This window comes from Bubalus kerabau, chromosome 20 (assembly GCF_029407905.1).
Source record: "Bubalus kerabau isolate K-KA32 ecotype Philippines breed swamp buffalo chromosome 20, PCC_UOA_SB_1v2, whole genome shotgun sequence".
NCBI classification, from domain to species: Eukaryota; Metazoa; Chordata; class Mammalia; order Artiodactyla; family Bovidae; genus Bubalus; species Bubalus kerabau.
In genome coordinates, this window is record NC_073643.1 from 19,280,310 (window position 1) to 19,306,236 (window position 25,927).

Sequence of the window (25,927 nt, forward strand, 5' to 3'; positions counted from 1 at the left end):
CCTTGACGCAGAACCAAATGGAAAAATATTGCCCCCCTCCCCACCCATCTGGCGCTCTGCATGTCTCAGGCCCCCTCCACACGCACCCAGGCCCGCCCACGGTCATGAGCATTGGCATTCTCTTCTGACTCCTGCCTGTGTTAGTCCACTATATATTGCTGTATTTGCTTAAATGCTGGAAAGTAACTGTTAAAATGTGAAACTGTAATTTTTAAAAAGGCTACAATGAAATTATAGCCAATGCCACTCACCAAATCTTTGCACCTAGTAGATAGATCAATGTAAAAAAAACAAATACCAGAAACCTAACTGTACAGTGAGTGTGGGGGAAATGTAGTAACCTAGTTAGTAGTCCTCAGTATAACCAATTGTACAAGGGGAAGTGGTGTTTACCTACCTGTCCATCACCATTACTGGAAGCTGTACTGATCAGTTCATTGATAACGGGCAATTTTTTTTTGTTTTTTGTTTTTGTTTTGCTCTTCACAGAATGATTTCTTAACCTTCAATTTACCCTGAGGTCAAGCCTTTTGTCTTTCTGTGTTACCGGTGTTCAGTCTCTTTTAGGAATGAACCAGCAAGATGTTCATTTAAAACTGACCAAAGAACAAATTCATTCCTGGTCTAGTTTCCTGGGCCTGGGGCCCAGCCTCCGGCCGCTAAGGACCTTTCTTGGATAAAATTGAGAACGAGCCGTGCTTCCTACCCCACACCCCCTCTCTCCCTTTAGTCCCCTTTCCTCTTAAAGAGCTGCTCTGAACTGTGGGATTCTGTGAAAAATTCTTGCCTTTCCTTGTTTTCAGTGCTAACGATTTCTCACCTTGAAGCGCCTTTTGAACCCCGGACAGAGCGCACAACTGGAGGGAATTGTCAGCTTGGGAATTAGACTTGGGGTGGGGGTGGGGGGTCTTTTCTCTGAGGTCACTGGGCCCTCAGGGGCAGGCGAGCAGTGGATTCCCACCAGGTTCCTATCCCATGAAGAAATCTGAGTGGGAAGAGATGCAGGGAAGTGGAGCCATCCCTTGGCTGCCGGCCGGAACCAGCAGCTCAGTGATCTGCCTTATAAACACTCTGCAACTGGTTGGTGGTACCCATGTGGGGCCAGTGCAGGGAAGGGCCTGGCGCGGGGCTTGCTTTCCTTTTGGAGGCCCTCAGAGTGCCTTGTCGGGGGGGTTATTTCTTTCTCATTCAGGAGGCATGGATGCAGAGGACTTCCTGGGTCCTGGTCGTTACCTGGCGCTCAGTGCATGGACTTGGCTGTTGGAAAACCATGAGGACTAACGTAATGGTTCTTCCTCTTAGTCTCTCTGTCCCTGACTTTTCACACTAGAGCAAATGCCTCACCCTCCCGAGAAACCCAGAAAGAAGATAAGGCTGGCTCACGACTATGGGGGGAGGGAAAGCTGCTGGGTTCAGGGAGGAGGGGTCGGGAGGAAAAGCTAGGAAGGGGTGAGCCGAGGTGTTGCTGAGATGATTTTCTGCTGTGCAGAGCTAGTGCTGATGTCTCATGTCAACTTCCCTGGTTCTCTGGGGTCCCCGCTCCTCTGAGCAGCTGCGTAGAGAATTCCCCACATATCCAAAGCTGCTGGGGGAGCTGGGGGCGGGCGAGGGACTTTGCTGCCAGGTCGGAGTCCTCCTTGCCTCTCCGAAGTTGATCTGCCAGCGTCCTGGTCCTGCCGTCTCAACCTTTGGGACTGCTCCTTGCTGATGCCTCCTCTCCGAGTGAACTGCCCGAGGCAAACGACGACCTTGAACCAGAACGGCCAGGGTGCACTTTACTTTCCTTGGAAGGAAGTAGCTTCTGGCCAGGGTTTCTGCTCAGGCTCTAGTCCCCGGCAGTGTGACTGTTTACACGGTTTGGCAATAGGTTCAGTTCTGATTGCTTCAGAGTGGCTGGTCTATTTAGTTTCCTTTGGTTTCCTTCCTCCCCAAACTGTCAGGAAAATCAAACTGAAACCACCCTAGGAAATTGCTGGTTGCCTGTCCCCATGTGGTGATAAGTGTTTCCCTCTCCCGGACATCGTTTCTCTCCCTTACAACCCAGCGCCCGTGCCGTAGAGTGTCTGACTGGATCCTCTGTTGCGTATTCTCATGGTGCCTGCTGGTTTGATGTGGAGCTACCCTGTGAAATAAAACGGCTTAACTTTTCCCAAATGTGCTCTGATGGCTTTTTGGAAGGGTGAGGTGGCCTGTCGGGGATGGGGAGGGGGCAGGTGTTCCTACCCTCCAGTTCTTGGTCCATGTGCTTCCAACCAGGAAACATCCCTGAAGTATTCCTTAGCTCAGACCCAGCAGGGTGAAGGCCAAGGTCCAAGGAAGGCTGCGTCCGCTGCGGAGCTAACTGGAAGAGGTAAGTGAGGGGTGCCTGCTGGGAACTGTCAGAGCAGAGGCAAGTAGGAGAGGGAGCTGCCATCTGCAGAGAGGCCTTCCAGAGTTTATGACAAATCACCAGAGGCCACAGGATACTATTTCCAGTGTGACAGCATATGTGTCTACACACATGTGATACAGCCCTGGACTTTTTTATGTGTGTGTGAAGTGTCCGTTGATCACTTACATCTGTCCCGTGCACGTGTGCTAAGTTGCTTCAGTCGTGTCTGACTCTTTGTAACCCTATGGACTGTAGACCCCCAGGCTCCTCTGTCCATTGGTTTCTCTAGGCAAGAATACTGGAGTTGGTTGCCATGGCCTCCTCCAGGGGATCTTCCTGACCCAGGGATCAAAACTGCATCTCTTAGTCTCCTGTACTGGCAGGCTTGTTTTTTTACCACTAGGGTCACCTGGGAAGCTATTTCTTCCCCAGGCACTAGATTAAGCCTTTATGTGCATTTTCTCATCAAATTCTCAAAACCGCTCTTGAAGGTAAGTAACTGGCTTCCCTGGTGGCTCAGCAGTAAAGAATCTGCCTGTAATGCAGGAGATAAGGGTTCGATCCCTGGTTCGGAAAGATACTGTGGAGAAGGAAACGGCAACCCACTCTAGTATTCTTGCTTGGGAAATCCTATGGACAGATGAACCTGGCGGGCTACAGTCCATAGGGTTGCAAAGAGTTGGACACAATTTAGCGACTAAACAACAAACCCTTCTTAAACCCCATTCTGCAGAAGAGAAACGGAGGCTCTGAGAGACTAAACAACTTGTCCAAGGTCAGGCTAGGAAGTGAAGGAGCCCTCATCTAAGCCTAGTCCATCTAACCCTGCAGCCTTATACGTTCATTGTCCTGCCTTCCCTGGAGCAAGTTCATCACAGCAGGGTTAGCAGCAGGCTCCCATGATTAAGGTAGCTCTCTGTGGGCAGAAGTCCAGGAAGACCCCAGGGCCTTGCCTTTCCCATGAGCCCTCTGACTGATCTTTACTTTGAAGAGAACAAGATCTTCTGCTAGCCTCAGGGAGTCCATCAGTAACCCCACAGCTACTCAACGCTCCGTGGCGGCCTGTAGCTAATTCCAGGCTCTGACAGGGTGAAAACTGCTGAGGGGCTGGATTTGGGGTGCATTCTGTAATCTATTTACTGGCTCAAAGCAACCATGCTCACTTGAGAACCCCACAGCAGAATCCTCTTGTTCTTTCAACAAGGATGTGGGAAGCACCTTTGTGTGAGCCTTGCCCCAAGCTGGCTGCTGGGGAAACAGATGAATGAGACCCAGTTCCTACCCTAAGGTTGCTCACAGTCTAATTGCACAAGACGATCACTCCAGAATCCTGAAATTAACTTGGGCTCCTTATGACAGTGTTCAAAATGACGGCATCTCTGACCCACAGAGGCACAAAAAAAAGGCATGTTTTAGCTGCCTGATGGCTTTGCCAGCCACAAAGCAGTCCTTTGCTGGACTGCTTACTTCAGGGCATATCTGTTTAGGATTCTGTGAATGACAAACTATCTAACCCAAACAGCCTTAAGGAAAGAGAATTTATTGGCCCACACTGCTGGGAACTCCAGGCTAGGACAAGGTCCAGGCACAGATGTTCAGAGCGTGGTGCTGTCTCCTAGCCACAGTCCCTTCCTCTCAGGTGGGCTTTGCTGAGCTCTGCCTGTTAGCTCGGAGAATGCAATGGCACCCCCACTCCAGTACTTTTGCCTAGAAAATCCCATGGACGGAGGAGCCTGCTAGGCTGAAGTCCATGGGGTCGCTGAGTGACACGACTGAGTGACTTCACTTTTACTTTTCACTTTCATGCACTGAAGAAGGAAATGGCAACCCACTCCAGTGTTCTTTCCTGGAGAATACCAGGGACAGGGGAGCCTGGTGGGCTGCCGTCTATGGAGTTGCACAGAGTCGGACACGACTGAAGCGACTTAGCAGCAGTAGCAGCAGCAGCCTGTTAGCTTAAACAGAGTACAGGGACTCTCTGATATCTCTTGATTGCCCGATGGCTACAGAAGCTCCCCCTGCCTGCACCTCCTTGTCTTCAACACAAGGAAAGCCTTAAGTTTTATTCACCTTAGTCAGAATTGCCCTGCAGGTCATTCCTGAAGCAGCTAGAGGTAAGCAAGCCCCAATGTCCAAGGCGGTGTCAACCCCACCCACACTTTCTATCAGGAGATCCTGGGGGTTGTCCTCATACTCTAGACCGTGGTAAATAAAAAATGGTCACCGAGTTGTAGGGTGATTAGTTATGCAGCAATAGCTAACTGATAATGCTCATGTAGATACATTCCAACTTTGCGTTTATACCTGGACTCCAGGTTAACTTAATAAAGCTAATACTCATCGATCATATGCTGGATGTTCTTCCCAGAACACAGTGCAGAATACTTCACATACTCCACCTCCCTGAACACTTAAGACCACCCACAGGGGTCATTTCTGTTAGCATCTCTATTTGACACATGAGGAGGGTGATGTGCAGGGGCTTTAAGTCCAGGATTCCATATCTGCTCTGCTCCACTGACCCCCCATCTCTAGGTAAATGCTTTGCCTTCCCACAGCACCCATGGCCTAAGAAGAGTACAGACATTCCCATGCATGTGAATGAGGACTCTAAGGCCAGATCGCCTGGCCCTCCCCTCTTTACTAGCCAAGAAGCCTCAGGAAAGTTCTCTACAGTCCTGCCCCTCAGTTTCATCACCTCTAAAGCAGGGACAGTACCAGTACCCATTGCGGAGGCTTGTTGTGAGAAGTAGGTAAGTTAGTACATAAGACGTGCTTGGGACAGTGCCTGGCACAGAAAAAACTCTCAATACATGTAACTGCTATAAAGATGATCTTTCCTTCTGGAGAGTCCTAATTCCAGTGCCCCAGGCCCAAAGCCAAATTTGTCCTTTTCCACAATGGGCCTTGGGGCCTTTGTGTAAGCTGACTGACTGCTTCTAGTGCAGAGCCCCAAATGAGAACATACATGTTTATAAATCATCTGTACTGAGCACTTACTGTGTGCCAAGCACCATTCTAAGCAACTCAACATGGACGATCTCATTCTCTTCCCACAGAGAAACTATAGGGTATTAACTATTATTGAGCCCCATCAGGTTCAGAGAAGTAGTTACTTTCTGCAGAGCACACAGTTGATAAACGGTAAACTTGAATACCTGTGGAAGAGGCCAACTCAAAACAACAGAGGTGGCTGGTACCGCCTGGACCCCCATCCAGGCCCCCATATAAATGATCTTGTTTCCAATATGCCCAGCCTAGGTATCCATTTCAGCAATGTCAGACACATAGACACCCATGTCTGTACCGACCCTTCGAGACTCCTGGTGGCCCCCAGATACACAGACACGACTTAGACAAGTGGCTGCAGGATGGCAGAATCAGGGCTGAATGTGACACTTGACGCTTAGAGGCCCAGCACAGGCCCCTTAGTGGACGCTTGATTAAATGCAAGGATCATAAATACATGTGGAATGCTTGGGGTGATTTCTCCTCTGCATCTCCTTCTCAAAGCTGGGGCCCACATCCAGCCCAATACCCTACTGCCATCATGTGGCCATTTGTGAAATAGCAGGTGGGATTCATCGTCTCTGATCTAAGGCTATTGGTCAGAGCCCTGGTGATGATCACTTGAGCTTCTGATTGGCGTCTGAAGGGAGGGAGTCTTGGGAGAACTGAACCCGCAGGATCTGACATCATCTCTGGGTAGACAGTGCCGGAACTGTGTCGACTTGTAGGACACTCCACAGGGGTTGTAAAGGATTGCTTATTGTGAGGAAAAACCACACATTTGGTGACCAGAAGTGTACAAAGTGAAGTGTCATATGTGTCTAGTGAAGGAAACTCAGGGGAAGAGAGACGCAGTAGGGAGCAGTTGGGTGTTCCCTAAATCGTTCATCTAATTCAGTCTTGTAACTTGAGACCTGGGTTTCAATGTTTGATTAGGTTCAGTTTCACCCTTTCCAGGCAGCAATGCTTCCTGGAAGGTGTGTTCTCCACATCATGTCACATCAAGGGCTCTGTGCTCTTTGGTTCCCCATTTCAGGATTGCTGAGGTGGGTTGGTAGGTTCAGGTGGGTTCACCCTCAGCCCGTCACCGTGGCCTGATCATTTGGAACCTAAGTATCCCACCCCCCAAGAACCCCAATAGTCTTACAACGATTTTATAATTTTATTTCTTCTGTATTGATCAACTAGAATTTTCATCAACAAAGGCTAGTATTTGCTTAAAATAGAGTTCATTCTGGAAGAGAAGAATAAATGCTTAATTATTTCTCCTTATTTATCAACTTTAAGAGCAAGAAACAGTACAATCCCTACCTCCATTGGTAGAAAATGAGGACTTTCTTTGTTTCTGCTGAGACCCATTATAAATTCCTGGATTTTAAAATAGTCAATGCATTCCAGTGAGTTACAGTCAATATTCTTTCTATGGCTTACGTCAGCAGGGGCAGCTTTAAGCTGGCTCCATTCATTTTGGGTAACTTCCTCATTTGGGCACAATAAGATTTCCCGGGCTCCTCTTGCACTTACTCTGCCCCAGGTCTAAAATGAGCCATGTTTCCAAGGAGCCCTGATTCCTTTTAATGGGGACAGTATTTAGGGACCCCCCCCCAACCTGTGCACTAGTCAATGGTGGGGCTGAGATTTGAACTCAGGCAGTCTGACTTCAGAGCCAGTATTCTTAACCGCTCTGCCCTCTGGTTAACAATGGGTATTAATGATAATAGTAGTCATATTTATTACTATTACTCCTACTGCCATAACCAGCCACTCACTATATGTCAGACACCTTAGTAGGTGCCTCCCAACATTTAAAAAACATTTTAAAAACAAAATTATTCTAAAAGCCCTTGGACACAGGTATTGTATTCTTATCTTACAAAAGACGAAACTGAAGCTCTGAAAGGTAAGTGACTCATCCAAGATCACCTGGTCAGTGGCAGAGCATGGATGAAAACAGGTCTGTGTGACTCTGAATCTTGTTCCTTTAGTCAACAGAGAATTCAGTCCTGAGTGATTCCCACCCTGCCTCCTTCCAGTGGTCCCTAGCTCTGCTGTGGGACTGTCTGTGTCCCAGAGTCCCCGGGCCAGGTGATCCACACATCCTCATTCGAGGCATGGCAGGGATCCTGGAGGAAGAATGGGGGACAGAGAGGAGTGTGATGAAGAGAGACCCCAAAAAGGAAGGTGCAGGGAGGGCCAAGACCTCTCAAGATATAACCAGACCAGGCCCTGTATTTAGCTGGAAGATATTCCCCTGATTAAGGTTCTCAGATTTGGGAAATAAAACTACAAGATGCTCAGTTAAATTTGAATTTCAGACACACACTGAATAATTTTTTAGTCTAAGTATGTCACATGCCATGTTTAGGATCTACTTATATTTAAAAGGGCTTCCCTGACCTGATAGCTCAGTTGGTAAAGAACCTGCCTGCAATGCAGGAGACCCCGGTTCAATTCCTGGGTCGGGAAGATCTGCTGCATAAGGGATAGGTTACCCACCCCAGTATTCTTGCGCTTCCCTGTGGCTCGGCTGGTAAAGAATCCACCTGCAATGTGGGAGACCTGGGTTTGATCCCTGGGTTGGGAAGATCTCCTGGAGAAGGGAAAGGCTACCCACTCCAGTATTCTGGCGTAGAGAATTCCACGGACTGTATAGTCCACGGGGTCGCAAAGAGTCCAACACGACAGAGCCACTTTCACTTTCTGTACTTAATCTGGCAGCCCTGTCCTGGATCCTCACAATAGGAGAGTCTACTGAGCACTGACTTGAGTTTTTTGTACAGAACATTTTGTTTTTACTTCTGAATAAGGAAGTACAATCTCTTTATTGATCTAACAGAAGGAGAATGTCTGTGGAACCAGCAGCTTGTTATAGGAGATTGACTCCCACGGGTGGATAAATATTATGGGGGGAGGGAAGACAGATGCTTTTTTTTTCTGAGCTCAAAGTGGCTTTCAGAACCTGCTTGTGCCCTCATGTGGACTTTCCTTCCCCGGGCTCAGAGGTGGGCTTGAGCTGGTGCTGTTGAAGAGGGTGGGAAGGGAACTGCTCAGTCAGGGAGGAGATTTATGGGAATGTGGGCTTATTCCGGTGATTCACTCAGTCATTCAGTCTCACCAAGCAGCTGGTGGCAGGAACTCAGAGGTGAATGGCATTGGGTGCCGCCCTGGAGGCTCTTCAGAGCCGTGGGGTGGATTTGGACCCCAGGGTTCAACAAGTGATGCCTGCTTTTAAATCTGTCTTCATAGTTGAATGAAGAGTCTGACTCTTTGCAGCCCCATGGACTGTAGCCCGCCAGAATCCCCGAGTCCAAGGGATTCTCCAGGCAAGAACACTGGAGTGGGTAGCCATTCCCTTCTCCAGGGGATCTTCCACCCAGGGATTGAAGCTGGGCCTCCTGCATGGCAGGCAGTTTCTTTACCATCTGAGCCACCAGGGAAGCCCAGTTGAATGGGAAGCGTGCATTTCTTTCTCTGTCTTCTCTCTCCCCATCCTTCCCTATTCCTTTTTCTCTTTTCTTATCTCCTCTCTATCTTTTTCTCACCTTCTCAGCACTTTGCTACCTTAAACTGTGTAACCAACTAGTTCCATAAAGGAACAATTACTGGTGCACTCAGACTTGGGATCTGCTCTTGGTCTCATTTTCTTTTTCTTCCCAAGCCTACACTCTCTTCCTGCATCTAGAACTAGGCAGTACATCCAAAGAAGCCTGGATCCAATGTATCCAGTGCATCCTCGAGTTCATTTACGTTTCCTTTTCTGATTGGCTGACACAAACCCACTGCACCCCCTAACCTGCCACTGTCCACCTTCCTTTTGGAGCCCCACTAGGTCCAGCATCCTGGGGTTCTTAGATCTCTGCCCTGAGGCCTTGTCTGCTCAGTTATTCCTCCATAAAGTGTCAATGGGTGATCCCTTCTGCTTTGGTGCTAAAAGATCTAGATTCGAGGCTGGACTTTCCCACTGATGAGCTGTGTGATCTTGAATGAGTCCTTTTGCCTCTCTGAGGCTCAGTTCCTATATCTATAAAAGGGGAATAATTCTCATGATGAGGGCCTTACGAGAATATTCTGTACTGGTTAATATAGACTCTTAAGCTAGACTGGCCAAGTTAAGTTCTTCCTCTTCCACTTACTAGCTGCTGCTGCTGCTAAGTCACTTCAGTCGTGTCCGACTCTGTGCGACCCCATAGACGGCAGCCCATCAGGCTCCCCCATCCCTGGGATTCTCCAGGCAAGAACACTGGAGTGGGGTGCCATCGCCTTCTCCACCACTTACTAGCAGAATTCCCTAAGTCAGTTAATCTGTATATTTCCCTTTCCTCATTTGATTGGAGTGAGTCTGAAATAAGTCAATATGTGTAAAAACATATAGGACAGTGCTTTGTATACAAGAGCCTCTTAAGTGTCAGCTATTATTATAAAGGATATTAAAGTCCTCTGTCCAAATGCTGTTAATATCATTACTGCCCAGTGAGTCTTTGGGCATAGACTGGGAAAAATCATTAAGTACATCTCTGGCTCAATTAAGTACAAACTCTGGTCAGAGTTTCTTATGAAGAGGGTCCAAAGTAGTGAAGCCTTAACTTCTCTGAGCCTCAGTGTCTTTGTCTTTAAAATGCCAATGGCAGCCTCACTTTTGCCTACTTCAGAGGGAAGCTGTGACTGGCCAATGGTAAACACTTCAAAAAATGATTGCAGGAATGGATGCATGGACCACATGTGGTGGCAGTGGAAAGCCACAGGGGTCTTCCTGAGCAATATAACTGTGCTGACTTGCTGCCCATGAGACCTCAGGTGAGAGGCACACATCAGTCAGCCTATCTGTGAGTGCTGAGCTGAGCAGACAGTCTGGGTGATGTGCTGGACGGTGCTTCATGTTTGGATAACAAGCACTCATACTCACTTGGTGAGAGTATAAATGTATTGGTTCAGCCTTTTTGGAAAGTCATATGGTGCTCACTATTATGGTGGCAAAAGAGCACACAAATTGACTCAGTAGTTCGATTTACAGGAAATTATCCACAGATATTCTGGCTCAGGTATGCTAAGATTTATATAGATAATGTGTTCATTGCAACTGTTTGTAATAATGAAAAACTGGCAACAACCTAAATGGTTGTCAGATGGGCATAGGTAAATAAATTGTCCACATCTGCATTACGGACTACATAGCTAGTAAAAGGAATGAGATATACCTACATGTATTAACATGGAGAAGTCTCAGGATGTCTATAGGTAAACAGAAAAATTCAAGTTGACAGAGGTGTGCATTTAATAACATTTGCGGGAAAAAACCCTGTATCTGCGTTTCTGCACAGGAAATATTTGGAAGGCTATGCTCTAAAGTTAAGATGTTAAATTAGGTTAACCATCCTATGCGAGAAAAGAACTCCTATTTTAAGTCCAGAGGCTCTTTTGTAGCCTGGTCAAAGACATTGTGTAACTCAAAGAAACTCTATTCACTTTTTCTGAGCCGAAGCTTTCTCCTGCGTAAACTAATAATGATAATACTTACCTCGCAATGTTGTGATGGAGTGAGATGGACAAATGGATGTGAAAACCCCTGCTCTGAGCAGATCTTTATGGCAATCAGAGAGGGCGACCCAAAGGAGGAGGCATGAGCCTAGACTTGGAAAGGTTTGGCAAGGCCTGGATGAAGTTTGATTCCAGGCTGTCTTTTTCTAAAATTCAACAGGCATTCAGTTAGTAAGGTGCACTACAAAACCCGCCTGCGGGCTTTTTAACCACACAGTTGCGCACAGAGCCGTTGTGGGAGCCTGGCGCTTGAGCAATAAGATCTTTGGCTGCGCTCCGCCCACGTACTGCAACTCCCAGCATGCTCTGCAAACGCGTCAGGCGCGTCGCGGACTAATGACGTAGCTCGGTAGCGCGGGGAATTTCGAGTGGCTGAGGAGCGCGGGAGACCAGCGGGTAGCGGACCCCCCCTCAGTTTCTTTAGAGGAGACCATGGACTCCCTGGCCGAGCCCCGGTGGCCTCCGGCCCTGGCAGTCATGAAGGTGAGTGCCTTGGGGAGGTCGGGGCCGTCTGGGCGACCGCGAGAGGCCAACCCCATCTTGAGGAGAAAAAACCGGGCGCCAGCGGCCAGCTGGGCCAGGGTACTCGGCTCTGCCCCGCTGCTTGCCCTCGCGTGACGCTGGGCCTGTTTCCTCCTCTGGCAAGTGCCGGGAACAGGCCTCGGTCACTGATGGTGAGCCGAGATTGGTCGTCGTATGGAACGAGATACTCTGCGGTTCAGTCACAACAACAACAATGATCCTGAGAGAAACATTACTCCAAACTGTGGAAACGACAGTGACGCCTAATCTTTTCTCAGGGCTCACGGCGTGTCAAACATTATGTAAACTCTCCCAGTACTTTAGTGGAGAATCTCCCACAGTGACACCCGACAGAGTTGGGTGGATCTTGCCTCAAAAAACATTTATTTAATCACCTAGCAAAGCAGGTGGCCTCCTTTACATTTTCTTTCATTTCTTTTAATTACGCTCAAGAAGCCTAGTGCTAATTTGCGTTCAGTCCTCCCTAACTGTGTTCTAACTCTTAACTCTTATACATCTCTTTCTCTCTCAGACACATCTGGATTCTCGCTTAGACTCGCTTAGACCAGCCTTTCATTTTATTGAAGTCTTTTACTATTAAATAACATTGATTTTTGCTCCATGGACAATAGTGGTGAGGCCTGGATTCCTACAGTGTTTGATCGAGAGCGAATACACTGTGCTGTACTAGCTAAGAATCAGTTGCCTGGTTTTTCTCCTTGTTCTGTGATTATTTCAGTGTGTGACTGAGCAGGATCACGTTCTCCTTCTGTTGCTCCGTTTTAACTAGGAATTATGGTATCTGCCCCACTCACTCATAAGATGAGTTTGAGGATAAAGTGAAGGGACTTGGAAGAGGTTAATATCTGCTGTCATCAGTGTCATCTGAAGTGCCTGGTGACTTGAGATGTCCCCATAGTGAAAAGCTGACATCGTGGAAGGATTTTGGAAAGCTGTGGTTTTGCGTTTGTGGTGGTCTTGGCACCAATGTACAGTGGAGAAGAGCATATATTGAGTTCCAGTGGTTCTGTATTAAATTAGTCTCTGCCTCCTATTTAACTGTGTGACCTTGATTCAGTTACTTAACTTTGCTGAGCCTGAATTTCTTCAACTATAAACTGGAGACAGAAATAGTTCATATAATTGGTTAAATGAGTTGATGTATGTGGGTGGGGATCCTGTTTGGTTTATTCACTGTGCCTAACACAATGCCTGGCACATCGTGGACGCTCAAAAATTATTTGCCTATCGATTGAAGGTTTTTTTGTTGTTTAGTCGCTAATTCGTATCTGACTCTTTTGTGACCCCATGAGCTATAGCCAGTCAGGCTTCTCTGTCCATGGGATTTCCCAGGCAAGAATACTGGAGTGGGTTGTTATTCCAGGGACAAAGAATTAGCTGTTTCCAGAAGTAGCTCTATTTGGAGTTCTTTCTTATAATGAATAGAAACCAAACCCCAAATCCATAATTCCTAACTGAGGATCCATGGAAAAACTTTGGTGTTTGGAATTACTGATATATTGTTTTCTGTATGTATTTTTTTTAAAGAAGAGAATTCATAATTTTCATTTATTTTTCAAAGGGATCCGTGATCCAGAAAACTTAAGAACCATTGCTCGAATGATTCAGTCTTCTCACCTAGTCTGTACTTCCCACCTCTACTTTCTCCAAGTTGAGGAAATCTTTAGGGCATCCACTGAACTGGACGTTTGTTCAGGAGTGTTATAGCTCATCGGATGTGGTGTCACCTTCCACGGATCTTGCTCAGCACATCTGGCAGAACCACTCCTCTAGGAGAGGATGGCAATAGGGAAGGAAGCAAATAGACCAGGTGCCAGGTCTTTGGCTTCTGGTTCTGCCTCTGCTCTTAATTGATTTTCAGCACCGTCCTCTAGCTTTTTGCATCAGTGATATATTACCACCCAAAATAATTGTAGATTTGGGCATTTGAATGTTTATTTCCTTGGTTTTACTGTTCCAGAAATTTGGTTTTGACAGATTATAGATGTTTGTTTGTAGATAGTAGAACAAATTAAAATTTAGAGTAGGATAAAGGAGAAAATGAAAGTTATGTAGCATCCTACTATCCAGAGAGAACCACTGTTTAATGTTTTCTCTTATCGTCCTTCAGTTTTTCTCATGTCTGCTTATGCACACATATACTCACCATGTGTATATGTATTTAAAATTCAGAATCACCATGGAGTCAGTTTCTTGGATTTGACTCCATTTGTAATCTCTATAGGCTTCATCTGTAAAATTGGCATACGGATGCTATAGACCTCCTAAGACTATTAAACTACATAGTTCTGTTGTTATGTATTATTATTGTATATTTGTTCTCCAATTAATCTTTTTGTCTGTACTTTTAAATTTGGGCTTTCCAGGTGGTAAAGAATCCACCTGCCAAGCAGGAGAAGCAGGTTCAATCCTTGGGTTTGGAAGATCCCTTGGAGAAGGAAATGGCAACCCACTCCAGTATTCTTGTCTGGGAAATCCCATGGACAGAGGAGCCTGGTGGGCTACAGTTCATGGGGTCATAAAGAATTGGACATGAATTAGCAACTAACAACAACAACTTTTAAATTTAGGTCAGACACTCACATGTTTCAAAAAGTATGTGAAACAGCGACTTGCCTGGTGATGGAGCAGGTAAGACTCCACCGTGTGGTACCCAGTGCAGAAAGCACTGGGCTGACAGGCAGCAGGGAAACCGGAAGTTTAGTCCTGATTGACTGATGTGCACTGTGCAGTAGCCTGCTTTGGATGCACGTGGACGCATTTGTGAAGCAAGGGTTTTAATTGGATACTTTCTGATGTTTGTCTGTGGTATTCCCTGATTTTGGGACCTTTCACTCAGCGGTGACTGTAGGCCAGGGAGTGGGGTCTGAAGAGGAGAAGGCTTGGGATAGAAGCTGGAAACACATGGCAAGTGGAAGAAGAATAGAATAGGCCTCTTTTTTTGTGAAGGGCTGGCAATATGGAGTGGGAACCTGAATAAGTCATATGGAGGAGGTTTTTCTCTACCTTGCAGTTTACATGGACTTAACTTTTAAATTTATATATATGACACAGAAGTATTATTAACTTGTTTTTTTAGGGAATGGAGAAAGAATTCTGTAGCAGATGTTCCAAATGGCAGATGTTCCAATCTTGGTGGCTTTCTGATAGGTATATATGTATTTTTGTATTTCAGAAAATAGATGATTTGCTGCGGTGTGGAATTTGCTTTGAATATTTCAACATTGCAATGATGATTCCTCAGTGTTCACATAACTGTAAGTATGTATTGTTTCTCTGAGTTAGAAAAATGTGATTTTTACATAAAGTAGTGTTAATTTGACACCAAAGATAAGTACACATATTTATTATTTAAGTACACCTTTAACCCCTCTGTCTTGAAGTTTTTGGAAGGTCTTTCCACTATCTCCACCTTGGATACTTTTATGCCTTTTATAACATTTATGGGAATGAAGATTTTGATCACTATATATGGTTATTTGTCCAGCACTTTTTAGATTTTAAATTTCATAATTTTTGTTTTTGACAGAGGAAGAGATAGGTGGTTCAACCAACTAGTCCTTGGTGTAGCATTTTAAAGTTTAAAAACCCTGGTGGACGAGTTCTCCCACTGAAGAGTATTACAGACAGTTTTATCACTTAACTTGCTTTGTGGTGGTGGAAAGACTCACGTATTGAAATGTGTCTGTACTACTCTTTGTGAGTCTAGTATGTACGCATTTTTTATACTGTAGTTCGATGTATTTAGTACACAGGGGTGTACCTGTCCTGTTCAGTATCTGGATGTCCAGTTTATGGCTTATCTAGGCAATGGCACCCCACTCCAGTACTCTTGCCTGGAAAATCCCATGAACGGAGGAGCCTGGTAGGCTGCAGTCCATAGGGTCGCTAGAGTCCGACACGACTGAGCGACTTCACTTTCACTTTTCACTTTCATGCATTGGAGAAGGAAATGGCAACCCACTCCAGTGTTCTTGCCTGGAGAATCCCAGGGACGGGGAAGCCTGGTGGGCTGCCGTCTCTGGGGTCGCACAGAGTCGGACACGACTGAAGCGACTTAGCAGTAGCAGCAGCAGGCTTATGATCTTTCTTATTCTCTATCTTTGAGTTGGTTTGTGTTGGAAAGTTAAAAAAAAAATTTAGGCTTAAAAATGGCTTTAATGGGTAGTAGTAGCAGCAGCAGCAGCAGTAGCTTTGATGGAAAAGTTTCCATGAAGAAGACATATGGTAGCAACATGAGCATGAGAGATAAGCTAAGCTTGACTAGCTCTTCACTTAAACTAGGTCGGTGAGTTTGCAAATGCCCGTCATTTCTTCAAATGTGAAACTCCAGAGAGTAGTTTCTGCCTTAGGAGATGGTTGGGAGAGTCAGATGTAGCGAGTCCAAGGTTTGGCACATTATAGGGCCTTAATAAGTCTTAGTTTCCTTCTAGGGTAGATTCATATTAGGAACCAACAGAAGTTTTGGGGATTGTTTCTAAATCTGTGTTAAAATCTTCTTGATTCAGATACAATTTACATGTAATGAAAGGCATCTATTTCAAGTGTGCAGTAAAGTGTACAAGTGAGTTTCAACAAATGTTTATACCATATAACAATTATGGTTAAGCTTGAACATTTCTGTCACTAGATAGAGTTCTTTCCATGTCAGTCAGTATGGTCCCAGGTAATTTACGTGTGGGTCTGTTTCTGGATTCTCCTCTGTTCTATTGTTCTTTATGTCTATATCCTTGTGCCAGAATTACACTGTCTTAATTATTGTAGCCTTTTTAGTAAGTCTTCAAGTCAGGTACTGTTGCTACTCCAACTTTGTTTTTCTTTATCAACATTGTTTTGGTTCTTTTAGGATCTTTGCATTTTGTATGCATTTTCATATAAATTTTAGAATCAGATTGTCAGTTTCTTTCCAAAAAAAGCCTGCTGGGATGTTTATTGTGAAGTGAAGTTGCTCAGTTGTGTCCAACTTTTTGTGACCCTATGGACTGTAGCCTACCAGGCTCCTCTGTCCATGGGACTTTCCAAGTAAGAGTACTGGAGTGGGTTTCCATTTCCTGATTGCACTAAATCTAGAGATCCATTTGAGGATAATTAATATGCAGTTTATGGGGTCACAGAGTCAGACACGACTGAGCGACTGAACTGAACTGAACATCTTAACAGTGTTGTCTTCGGTATATCATCTTTTGCTGCTTCTTATATCTGTGGTACTGCACAGCCTCTGGAACTGCAGCAGGCTGCTCAGCTGTCTTTTGTTCCTGTGGCCCCCAGGCATCCATCGGCACTCTGAGTCAGGCAAAGTAGAAGCAGTCCCTCAGGCAATCTCTGGAGAAGCTGAGATACTGGTCGCATCTTTCTCTCTTCTCTTTGATTCCAAAGGAGAAGCCACTGAGCTGTATGAGCCTCCATCTGTACTGTGGGTCCTCTGGAGCAGCGGCCCTGCTCTTATCTCTTCTCCTTAGTCTCTTTCATATTCTACCTTCTGGAGTAAGTCTGTTCAGTGCTATGGGTTGGGTGAGATAGAAACAAGTCTCTTAGGCAGCCTGCTGTAAAGTGGGAATGTTGGATGCATGTTCTTCCCTAAAGAGAAGCTGAGAGCTGGGAATTCTTCCTGTTTACTCCCCGGGGAGGAATAATGGTGAATGATTGAGTCCTCATCCAAACCTTTGTTCTCAGTGACTCTGACCTGGTTCTTTTTCTTATCAGTGCTTTGATTCAGGCATGGTGGAAACCAGTTCCTGGGGCAGCCCCATGAGAAGTCTGAACATTTCATCTGTGATTCAGTCTTCTCTCTCTCTCTCCTTCCCCTGGGAAAAGCTGGGAGTTGTGAGTCTCCCTCTGATTATATGGTGCTGAGCCAGGGATAGGAACTCTGGCAAGTGAGGGCCACATATTTCCTACCAGCTTTGATGTGGCTGATTTTGTGCTTGTCTTGGGGTATGTGAGCATCTGAACTGGTATCCGTATTTCTCACAAAGGGAGTTGGTTTCTGTCTTGTTGCATTGTGTTACCTTGGGGAAAACAGTGCCTGGCTTCCTGTTCTGCCATCTTTCTGACATCACCCACTCGCTCTGGCTAATCTACTCTCATACTAAGGTATGATGCTCTGGGGTGTCTACTCAATGCTCAAGTGTTTAATGAGGTTTTTCCAAACCAGTTGCTAGAAATTTTATGAACTCTTGGCCCTTTGTTACCACTCCAGTTATGGTTCTTTCCCTGGAAGTTGATCTTTATCTGGCCTCATGGATCCCTGTATATGTGCAGATTTAAGTTCAGTCATAGAATTGAGTAGATATGTAGGCATGTTTCTGGAGGTCTTTACATATACATAGCTTCTTTCTTTTTGGTATTCTGCTGTGTGAATTATAGCTGCGTGGATTGCCCTGAACTCTGATCTTTGTTTTCTTAGCTAGCAAGACTGATGGGCCTTTGGCTTTCCTTTCTGTGCTATGGTCAAGAAATTGCCTATGGGCAGGTATCTTGGGCTGTGGTAGAACTTCTCTCATTTCTATAGTTGTCCAAAGTCTGAAAGTAGAGAGTTTTTTTCATATTTCCCCCCAGTATTTTAGTTGTTTGGTAGAAGGAGAGTGACTTTGAATATTGGTTCCTTTCTCTTGGACAGACATGGAAGTCTACTCTGTAGATTTTAATTATGTCATTTTAGGGAAGAAAGATGACTTTTTAAATGAATTTCGTGAGCCCTACTTAGCTGAAAAACTGGTCTTTACTTCCATTCTCTTTTTGTCTTGTTTCTTTGTCACATACAGTTACCACTGATGTCATTCTTTATCTAAGAAGTCAGTGGAGAGTACTTCCAATAATGATAATTTATTTTATGAGTGGTTATTTTTCATATTCTACCTGTCATGATTCAGTAAGCTTTTCTACTAATCACCCATTGTCACAGGTTCCCTCAAGACTAAAAGTTGCTCTGGGTCTATAATTGTGTTAATGACACAAAAGCCCCCAGAGCTTAGTAGGAGCCAAACTTAGCTGTCATGTTCTACTGTCATCCTGGATTGACTGGAATTAGTGACTCAGAATCCTAGCCACTTTGCTGGTGCTTAAACATGTCAGGATTTGTCTTTTTAAATTCCTTTATGCTGTTTTCCTATGTGTAGCCTTTTCAGTATGGGTAACAAACACTACATTTGCATATCTGCTGCTATTAAGGTTTGAGTGAGGTGCAGTGGCAGAATGTGGGGCAATTAAATTGATCCAAATTCATGTTGTTAAAGAATACTTTTGTGGGGAGAGGGCCTGGGTTTACTCCAATCCATAAAACACCGTTAAATGAGAAATGTTCTCACTAATAGATTGATCTGCTCAAGTGCCAGTTTGCTTTGCACTTGCTCAGTTTTTCTGACTTGATAGTGGGAGATGCTCAAATATTTACTGCTAGATGAAATCATTGGGTTTAGGTACTATTAAATTACCACTATTTTAGAGATGAACCAGCAGTCATTTTTCTTTTCCTTTTGTGAATTTTGACTCACTAAATTAATTGAGGCTTATATTGGAATAAAAAACAATTTAATTTTACTAAAAAAAAATGAAATGTGAAGTGTTCCATTTATTGACATTTGCTCAATTAAGAGGTAATGTAATATTCTTTCAGACAAATAATCAGTGTTATTCTTCTTTTTCATTCTTATGAGGCAGCATTGTGAAATAAGATGGGGGAGAAGAGAGATAGTTACATATACGGAAAGGACATGCAATTATGCAGAACCACACTTACAGATGGAGAAGGCAATGGCACCCCACTCCAGTACTCTTGCCTGGAAAATCCCATGGATGGAGGAGCCTAGTAGGCTGCAGTCCATGGGGTCGCTGAGGGTCGGACACGACTGAGCGACTTCACTTTCACTTTTCACTTTCATACATTGGAGAAGGAAATGGCAACCCACTCCAGTGTTCTTGCCTGGAGAATCCCAGGGCCGGGGGAGCCTGGTGGGCTGCCGTCTCTGGGGTCGCACAGAGTCGGACACGACTGAAGTGACTTAGCAGCAGCAGCACACTTACAGAAATGCTGGAGTGCTGGTCGTTAGTTGAAAGAATGTTATTCTCTTATCAGCTCACTGGTCAACTTAACACTGGAATTGGAGGCAGAGGCCAGCCAGCTTTCCTCAGCTTTGAAAGGATCTCCTGTTCCTTTCAAACTTGGAACTGGATTTTCTCTCTCTTTTTTTTTTTTGACTTTATTTATTTATTTTTTTAGATCTGTTCCTGTTACTTTATTTATTTTTTTATTTTTTAACTTCACAATATTGTATTGGTTTTGCCATATATCAACATGAATCTGCCACAGGTATACACGTGTTCCACATCCTGAACCCTCCTCCCCCCCCGTACCATCCCCCTGGGTTGTCCCAGTGCACCAGCCCCAAGCATCCAGCATCATGCATCGAACCTGGACTGGCAACTCCATGGATTTTCTCTTTTTTAATTGGACACTTCAAAATTATTTTTGAGATGGTTTATTTTCTCATAAAATCCTTAAGATCACATGCCAAAGGGTTTGGTTTAAGTTTTAGAAACTTGATTTTTATTGTCAGGATGCTACACTCTTCTGATACATAAAAGCCAGCAGATGGCTGTATCCTGTTGGAGATGAGAAATAGCTCCTTCCCTGGGCTTGCTTGTTTCTGTAAAGCTACCCTTTATTTCATTGTTTTACTCTTCCCTCCCCCACCCTATACACATGACTCACAGTTGAGCTTTGTGGGTGGAAAAACAAACTTCACAGGTGATTTAAATAAAGCCACCTAGGAATACATGTTTCGAAGGCCTTCAGCTGCTCTACTTTGAAATATGGTTGCTCACTGGAGAATAAGTTACGCTGGTCTGCAGTTCACCAGCACATATTTGGTAGTAGACTGGGAAGTTGAAAGTAAGCCAAGGGCTTCATCTACTTTGGACTAGTGTCTGGTCTCCATATTTCAGAAGAAAACACATATCAGATTATGCAGAAGAGGAAAATGTGGCCTCATTTTACATACCCTAGTACGTGTGGAGGTACTGATTAGATACTTATTGGTACTATATAGGTATATAAAATAAGTATGTGTTATAAGCAGATTATAATATTTTAAATAATTAGCTAGAAGTATGTTAAAAGCGTGGACTCTGGTACTTGCCTTTGCCACCTATTAACTCCATGATCTTGGGCAAGTTGGCTAAGCTCTATGCTGTGTTTTCCTTCTCATAAAATGGGATTCAGAGCTGCTGTAATGATTGAAAGTGTTAATACATTTACCATGCTTATAACAGAGCACGCAGTAAGTGCACAATGTTATGTTAATGAAATTGCTAATATTTGTCTCTTTTCTTTTGACTTACCATAAAGTTTCTTATGGTTCAACCTAGTAACAAAAACATATTAATTTTTAAAAAATAATTGTTATTCAATCAGAATCACATATTATGGATGTGATTTATTGGTCACAATTCATTGATTCAGTATGACTGGGGATAGAGCCTACTAGACCACTTCACTAAGGGGGGTGTGTGTGTGTGTGTGTGTGTGTGTGTGTGTTAGTAACTCAGTCGTGTCTGACTTTTTGCAACTCCATGGACTGTAGCCCGCCAGGCTCCTCTGTCCATGGGATTTTCGAGGCAAGAATACTGGAGTGGGTTGCCATTCCCTTCTCCAGGGGATCTTCCTGACCCAGGGATTAAACCTGGGTGTCCCGCATTGCAGGCAGATTCTTTACTGCCTGAGCCACTATGGATCCCCTTCACTGAAGTGAATTTGTGCTATTAGCACATTAGCTACTAGTACAGTACCATTCAATTTGCCAGGTTTTGGGAGATAATTTTACACTGCCTTGGGTGTGAAGAATTGAGTTCATGCCAATTTCTACTTAAATTGTTAAAACTTAGTACATTGTCCTTAATACACTGAAGTGTATGTAATTGCCTCACTGCTTTCCTTGAGGTCAAAAACCTTTCCTTATAACAGCGCTTGCTACAAAAGTATTTGTTAAATGCAGGATGAAGGACCTTATTTACAGAGTTAGAATGTAGAAATCCCTAATTTGATAATCTGGTATATATTATTTCTTAACATACGTATAGATCTTGTTTCAAAATTTATATTTTAGAATGCTAGGCAGTGGAGATATCTGACCTGTTTATACAAAACTATCCTAGTTCTTACCTTATGTTTCCTTCATTTTACAGATGGAAGATACAGAGAGACATACATGTTGCTTATAGAGTTGTGATGTGCTAGGGACTCAGGATTACTATTATTTGATATGTATTGCTTTCCCAAGAATGCTACTAAGTTGTATTTGCAACTGTGTGTAGTTCGAGTCCATGTACTAGAATTTTAAGATTATAATGATAGACCTTAGATGGTGGAAATATTCTAGGGCTTAAATCAACTTGTTAGAAGTTGAAAGTGAAAGTGAAGTCGCTCAGTGGTGTCTGACTCTTTGCAGTCCCGTGGACTGTAGCCCACCAGACTCCTCCATCCGTGGAATTTTCTAGGGAAGGGTACTGGAGTGGGTTGCCATTCCCTTCTCCAGGTGATCTTCCTCACCCAGGGATCAAACCCGGGTCTCCCACATTGCAAGTAGATGCTTTACCGTCTGAGCCACCATGTAAATACGTTAGAAGTTAGGTTCCAATATTATTATACAGCTTAACTAATTGATTATGTTGCATTTGTGTTTTTGCAGACTGTTCTCTTTGTATAAGAAAATTTCTGTCCTATAAAACACAATGTCCAACTTGTTGTGTGGTGAGTTTTTTCCTTTTCTTTTTTTCCTTTAAAACTAACTGATTGGTGCAGATATTGCTGCTTTATGTATACACATAAGCCATGGGAAGATGCATGATTATTGAATTAAGCTATATCAAAAACATTTTCAGAAAAGACTTCTAAAATACATGTATGGAGAACTGGGCTTTGTTCAACTGTTTATTAAGATTTCTGAGACCCTAAATGTTTTTTAGGAAGAAAAAGCTAATTTTAAGATCGGGATATAGCACACTTTAAATTTATGAACTATGTTTTTTATGGCTCCTCATTTTTTAAAAATTTCTCAACTTGGGTAGAAAATCTGATGGAAGGATCATTTATTTGCAAAGGATTGATATTGTAGTATTTGTGCAGCAGGCAAAGATTTAGTTTAACTGGCCCCTTACCTCTTGCCCAAATCAGACCTTCAGGGAAAACACCAGAAAATTTGTTAAAGTTTCCAAAACATTTCATGTAGTTGAAATAGGTGTAGGTGAAAAGTTGTAGGTGAAAAGGTAGGTAAAAAGGTAAAGGAAATGGAGGTAGGAGTAAAGAAAGAAAAAGAAGTAGTAGAATCTGGTGGAAAGGACACTGGGGCTAGTTAAAGGGTTTCGGTTCTAGTTTGGTAGGTTGTTGGTGTCAGGATGTCATTGAATTCACTCTCCTTTCAAGGCTAATCTCTTTACCACAACTAGGGATGTTGCTGTCCTCAAGGTGGTATCATCACCGAGATTAACTGAATGCAAAATATTCATGCTATTCATTATTCATGCTAAATAACTACGGGTTTATTGTTTTCCTCTTGCATTCCTGAACACCATTCTTGTTTTTAAAGTCTCTGAGCACCTCAGGCTCCTCCTGCATTACTGCTTAAAAGAGCATCTCTGTTCTTTGAAGGAGAAATTTTGAGGGAAACAGTGCTGCCATTTTGAAGAAGGATTCTTGCTCATATTAGGTTTTATTTTAGGCAGTACAGAGTGCATATGTTTTTATCAGATGCTTCGGAGAGTTTTGAATCAGACTTCCAGTCAGCAGATAGTGATTCACTGTTTTAAAATTCCATATTAGTATGAGATAAATGAACTTTATTTTGAGGCTTTCCTGGAAGACTTAGCGGGATGGGGAGTCTCAGGAGGATGGGGCACACATTTTCAAAAATGAGATTATGACAAGTTAATTATTGTTGCTGACCTTTTTCCATCTGTTGTTTTTCTTTTCTAGACAGTCACAGAGCCTGATCTGAAAAATAACCGTATTTTAGATGAACTGGTAAAAGGCTTGAATTTTGCACGGTATGATTTAATTTTGTGACTAATCCCTAACTGCTTTTGCCTTTGATACGTGTTCCTCCCTTTGCTCTTTGAACTTTTGAGGATTAGGGAATGCAGTTTTGCATATTTAGGGGTAAAAGAAAGGATGCGACCATAGTCGTTAATCACATGTGAACAATCTGATCATAATAAGAGTCTCTTCCTTTACTTAACAGAAAGTCTCCTGTATGAAAAACAAGTTAGAATGTAAATTTGGGCACTTACTTTTGAGTAGTTCAGAAATGCTTCAGCTTCATCTTTTGTTTTTTGTGCCCAGCATTAGAATCAGCTATGTTCCCAAGGAGCCCTGGTTCCTTTCATTGGGGAATGGTATTTAGAAATCAGGATCTGGAGCTGGGTATGCTCATTATTACCGGGGTGTCATTGCTTCTAAACCCTCTCAGTGGACAGAGCTGGGTGGCATATGCATGGGTATGTGTACACACATATATGTATTACAGTTTCTGTGCTTGTTGTATATTAATCCACTAATTCTTACTGTGATTTGCTCAGCATGTATAAAATGATGTGTAACGTGAAATATGTAATTGCTGGTGCTCTATGATGTGTAGCTTTACTTCTTAACTGTCAAATGCATGATGGTGTTTAGTGAGTGGTCACCCAGAGGAATTTTAAAAGGCATGGTTTATCAGATGATATGTTGACTTAGTTTTAATCATTCAAGCCAAGCAAGAAATTTTAGTAGAAATGTACTGTGTTTAGTTAATGGCTAGGTGGCTACATACTTAAGTTCAATGACTTCCAAGCTTGTTGGAATATTCTTAGAGGTACATTACATTGCTCCCAGAACTGTAAAGAAATTTCTTTCAATAGAATTGCTAGTTTATTCCTTGGTTTGCATTCTAAAGATGATCAGATGTACTTCTTTGAACTTGCCTAATGTGGCATTCTAGAAATTGACTGGCTGGTTATTTCCTTAAGCAAAGTCATGAGAAGATGGTATACTTCCCTAGATTAAGATACTCTGAGATTCTCTGATGCTCATAATTAAAGTGATAGCTTTTCTCCTTTTTATCTATTTATTTTTAGCTGTGCTGGGTCTTTGTTGCTGCACAGGCCTTCTCTAGTTGTGGTGAGCGGGGACTACTCTGTAGTTGCAGTGTGTGGACTTCTCTTGTTGTGGAGCACTGGCTTCTTGGGTGCACAGTCTTTAGTAGTTGTGGCACGTGAGCTTAATAGTTGCAGTTCTGGGACTCCAGAGCACAGGCTTAATAGTTGTGGTGTGTGGGCTTAGTTGCTCCACAGCATGTGGGATCTTCCTGGACCAAGGATTGAACTCATGTCTCCTGCATTGGCAGTCAGATTCTTTACCACTGAGCCATCCAGGAAGTCCTGCTTTTCTTATTTCAAAGTTCTTCATCAGTTAGATTTTGAAGTCAATGAGAAAAGATGGAGCTGTATATTTAGAAACGAACTGATTGGGGATTAAAAAAGAAAAGGAATTGATGGACTGTTTGCTTTTTCCTCATATGGTAAAATTGTATCTCATGGGTTCTTTTTGTCTTCAGCTGGTATTGAAAGCTTAACAACCTCCCTGCTAGGAAACAGGGAGTGTTAAAAAGAACAGCCTCTGTTTGTTGAAGAGAAGTTATCGGGTTCTTAGATCCTTTGGTAACTTAAAGGGAAGCCTTGGAATGATTGCAGTCTCTTCTCTCCTCCCTGAAGAAACAGGGTATTTAAGTATTCTTTATAGTGGGTTTGGTGAGGTAGGAAGCATTCTCTGTAGATTTGGGATGGATTTTATCATTTGCTTCTCCGTTTGCCTTCTTGGAATTGCCTCATGGTGAACATTTCTTGGACATTTGTCATATCTAAAGTGCTTAATTTGCAAAATTAGTAGGGATAAAATTCAAGCTGAAATATTCAGTTTCATTACTTGTTTGAAATCTTGATTAAGATCAGTGAGGGAGGAAGTTTAATTTTATGAATAAAATGTAAGATATTTATAGTTTGTTAATTTTATTTCTTCCTCTCTTTCCCATCTATCATTGCCAGTTTATGATATTTTGATTTTTAAAAATTTAATCTTCTAAACCAAATACCAAAAGAGTATTGGAAATAATTCCAAAGGTTTTTGGGAACAGGGCTGACATGCAGATCTTATATTTTCTTCTTTTACCTTTTATTTTCAAGGAACAAGTTTGTTCCCCCCAGTGATTCTGTTTTATTTAAAATAACACTCTTAAGAAACTGTTTTATTTATATACAACATTTAGAATATATTTATTAGATTTTTAAATACAGATTTAGAATGTATTTATTTGGACATTTATTTAGAATGTTGTTGTCTAAGTGGAACTTTATTCTTGACCTAAGTAAGAAAATGTTGTTTTTGTATTTTTGCATAGCAGCCAGTCTGCATGTGTATTATAATTTTTACAGCTTCAGCAT

General features: G+C 43.3%; 1 protein-coding gene across 7 annotated transcripts in view; it reads left to right on the forward strand.

Moving 5' to 3' along the window:
- The first annotated feature begins 11,221 nt into the window (after nt 1-11,221).
- The window catches only part of RAD18 (RAD18 E3 ubiquitin protein ligase), a 110,827-nt gene continuing 96,121 nt past the window's right edge, over nt 11,222-25,927 (forward strand). For 6 of the 7 annotated variants that reach the window (XR_008705917.1, XM_055557126.1, XM_055557127.1 and 3 more), the window contains exons 1-4: nt 11,222-11,398; nt 14,634-14,715; nt 22,144-22,205; nt 23,427-23,497. Coding sequence is in view for 6 of the 7 variants with exons in the window: in XM_055557126.1 (XP_055413101.1) it covers nt 11,348-11,398; nt 14,634-14,715; nt 22,144-22,205; nt 23,427-23,497 (266 nt within the window). In the remaining variant the exon portion in view is untranslated. The remainder of the gene's footprint in view (nt 11,399-14,633; nt 14,716-22,143; nt 22,206-23,426; nt 23,498-25,927) is intronic. The other variant, XM_055557129.1, reaches the window with a different exon arrangement.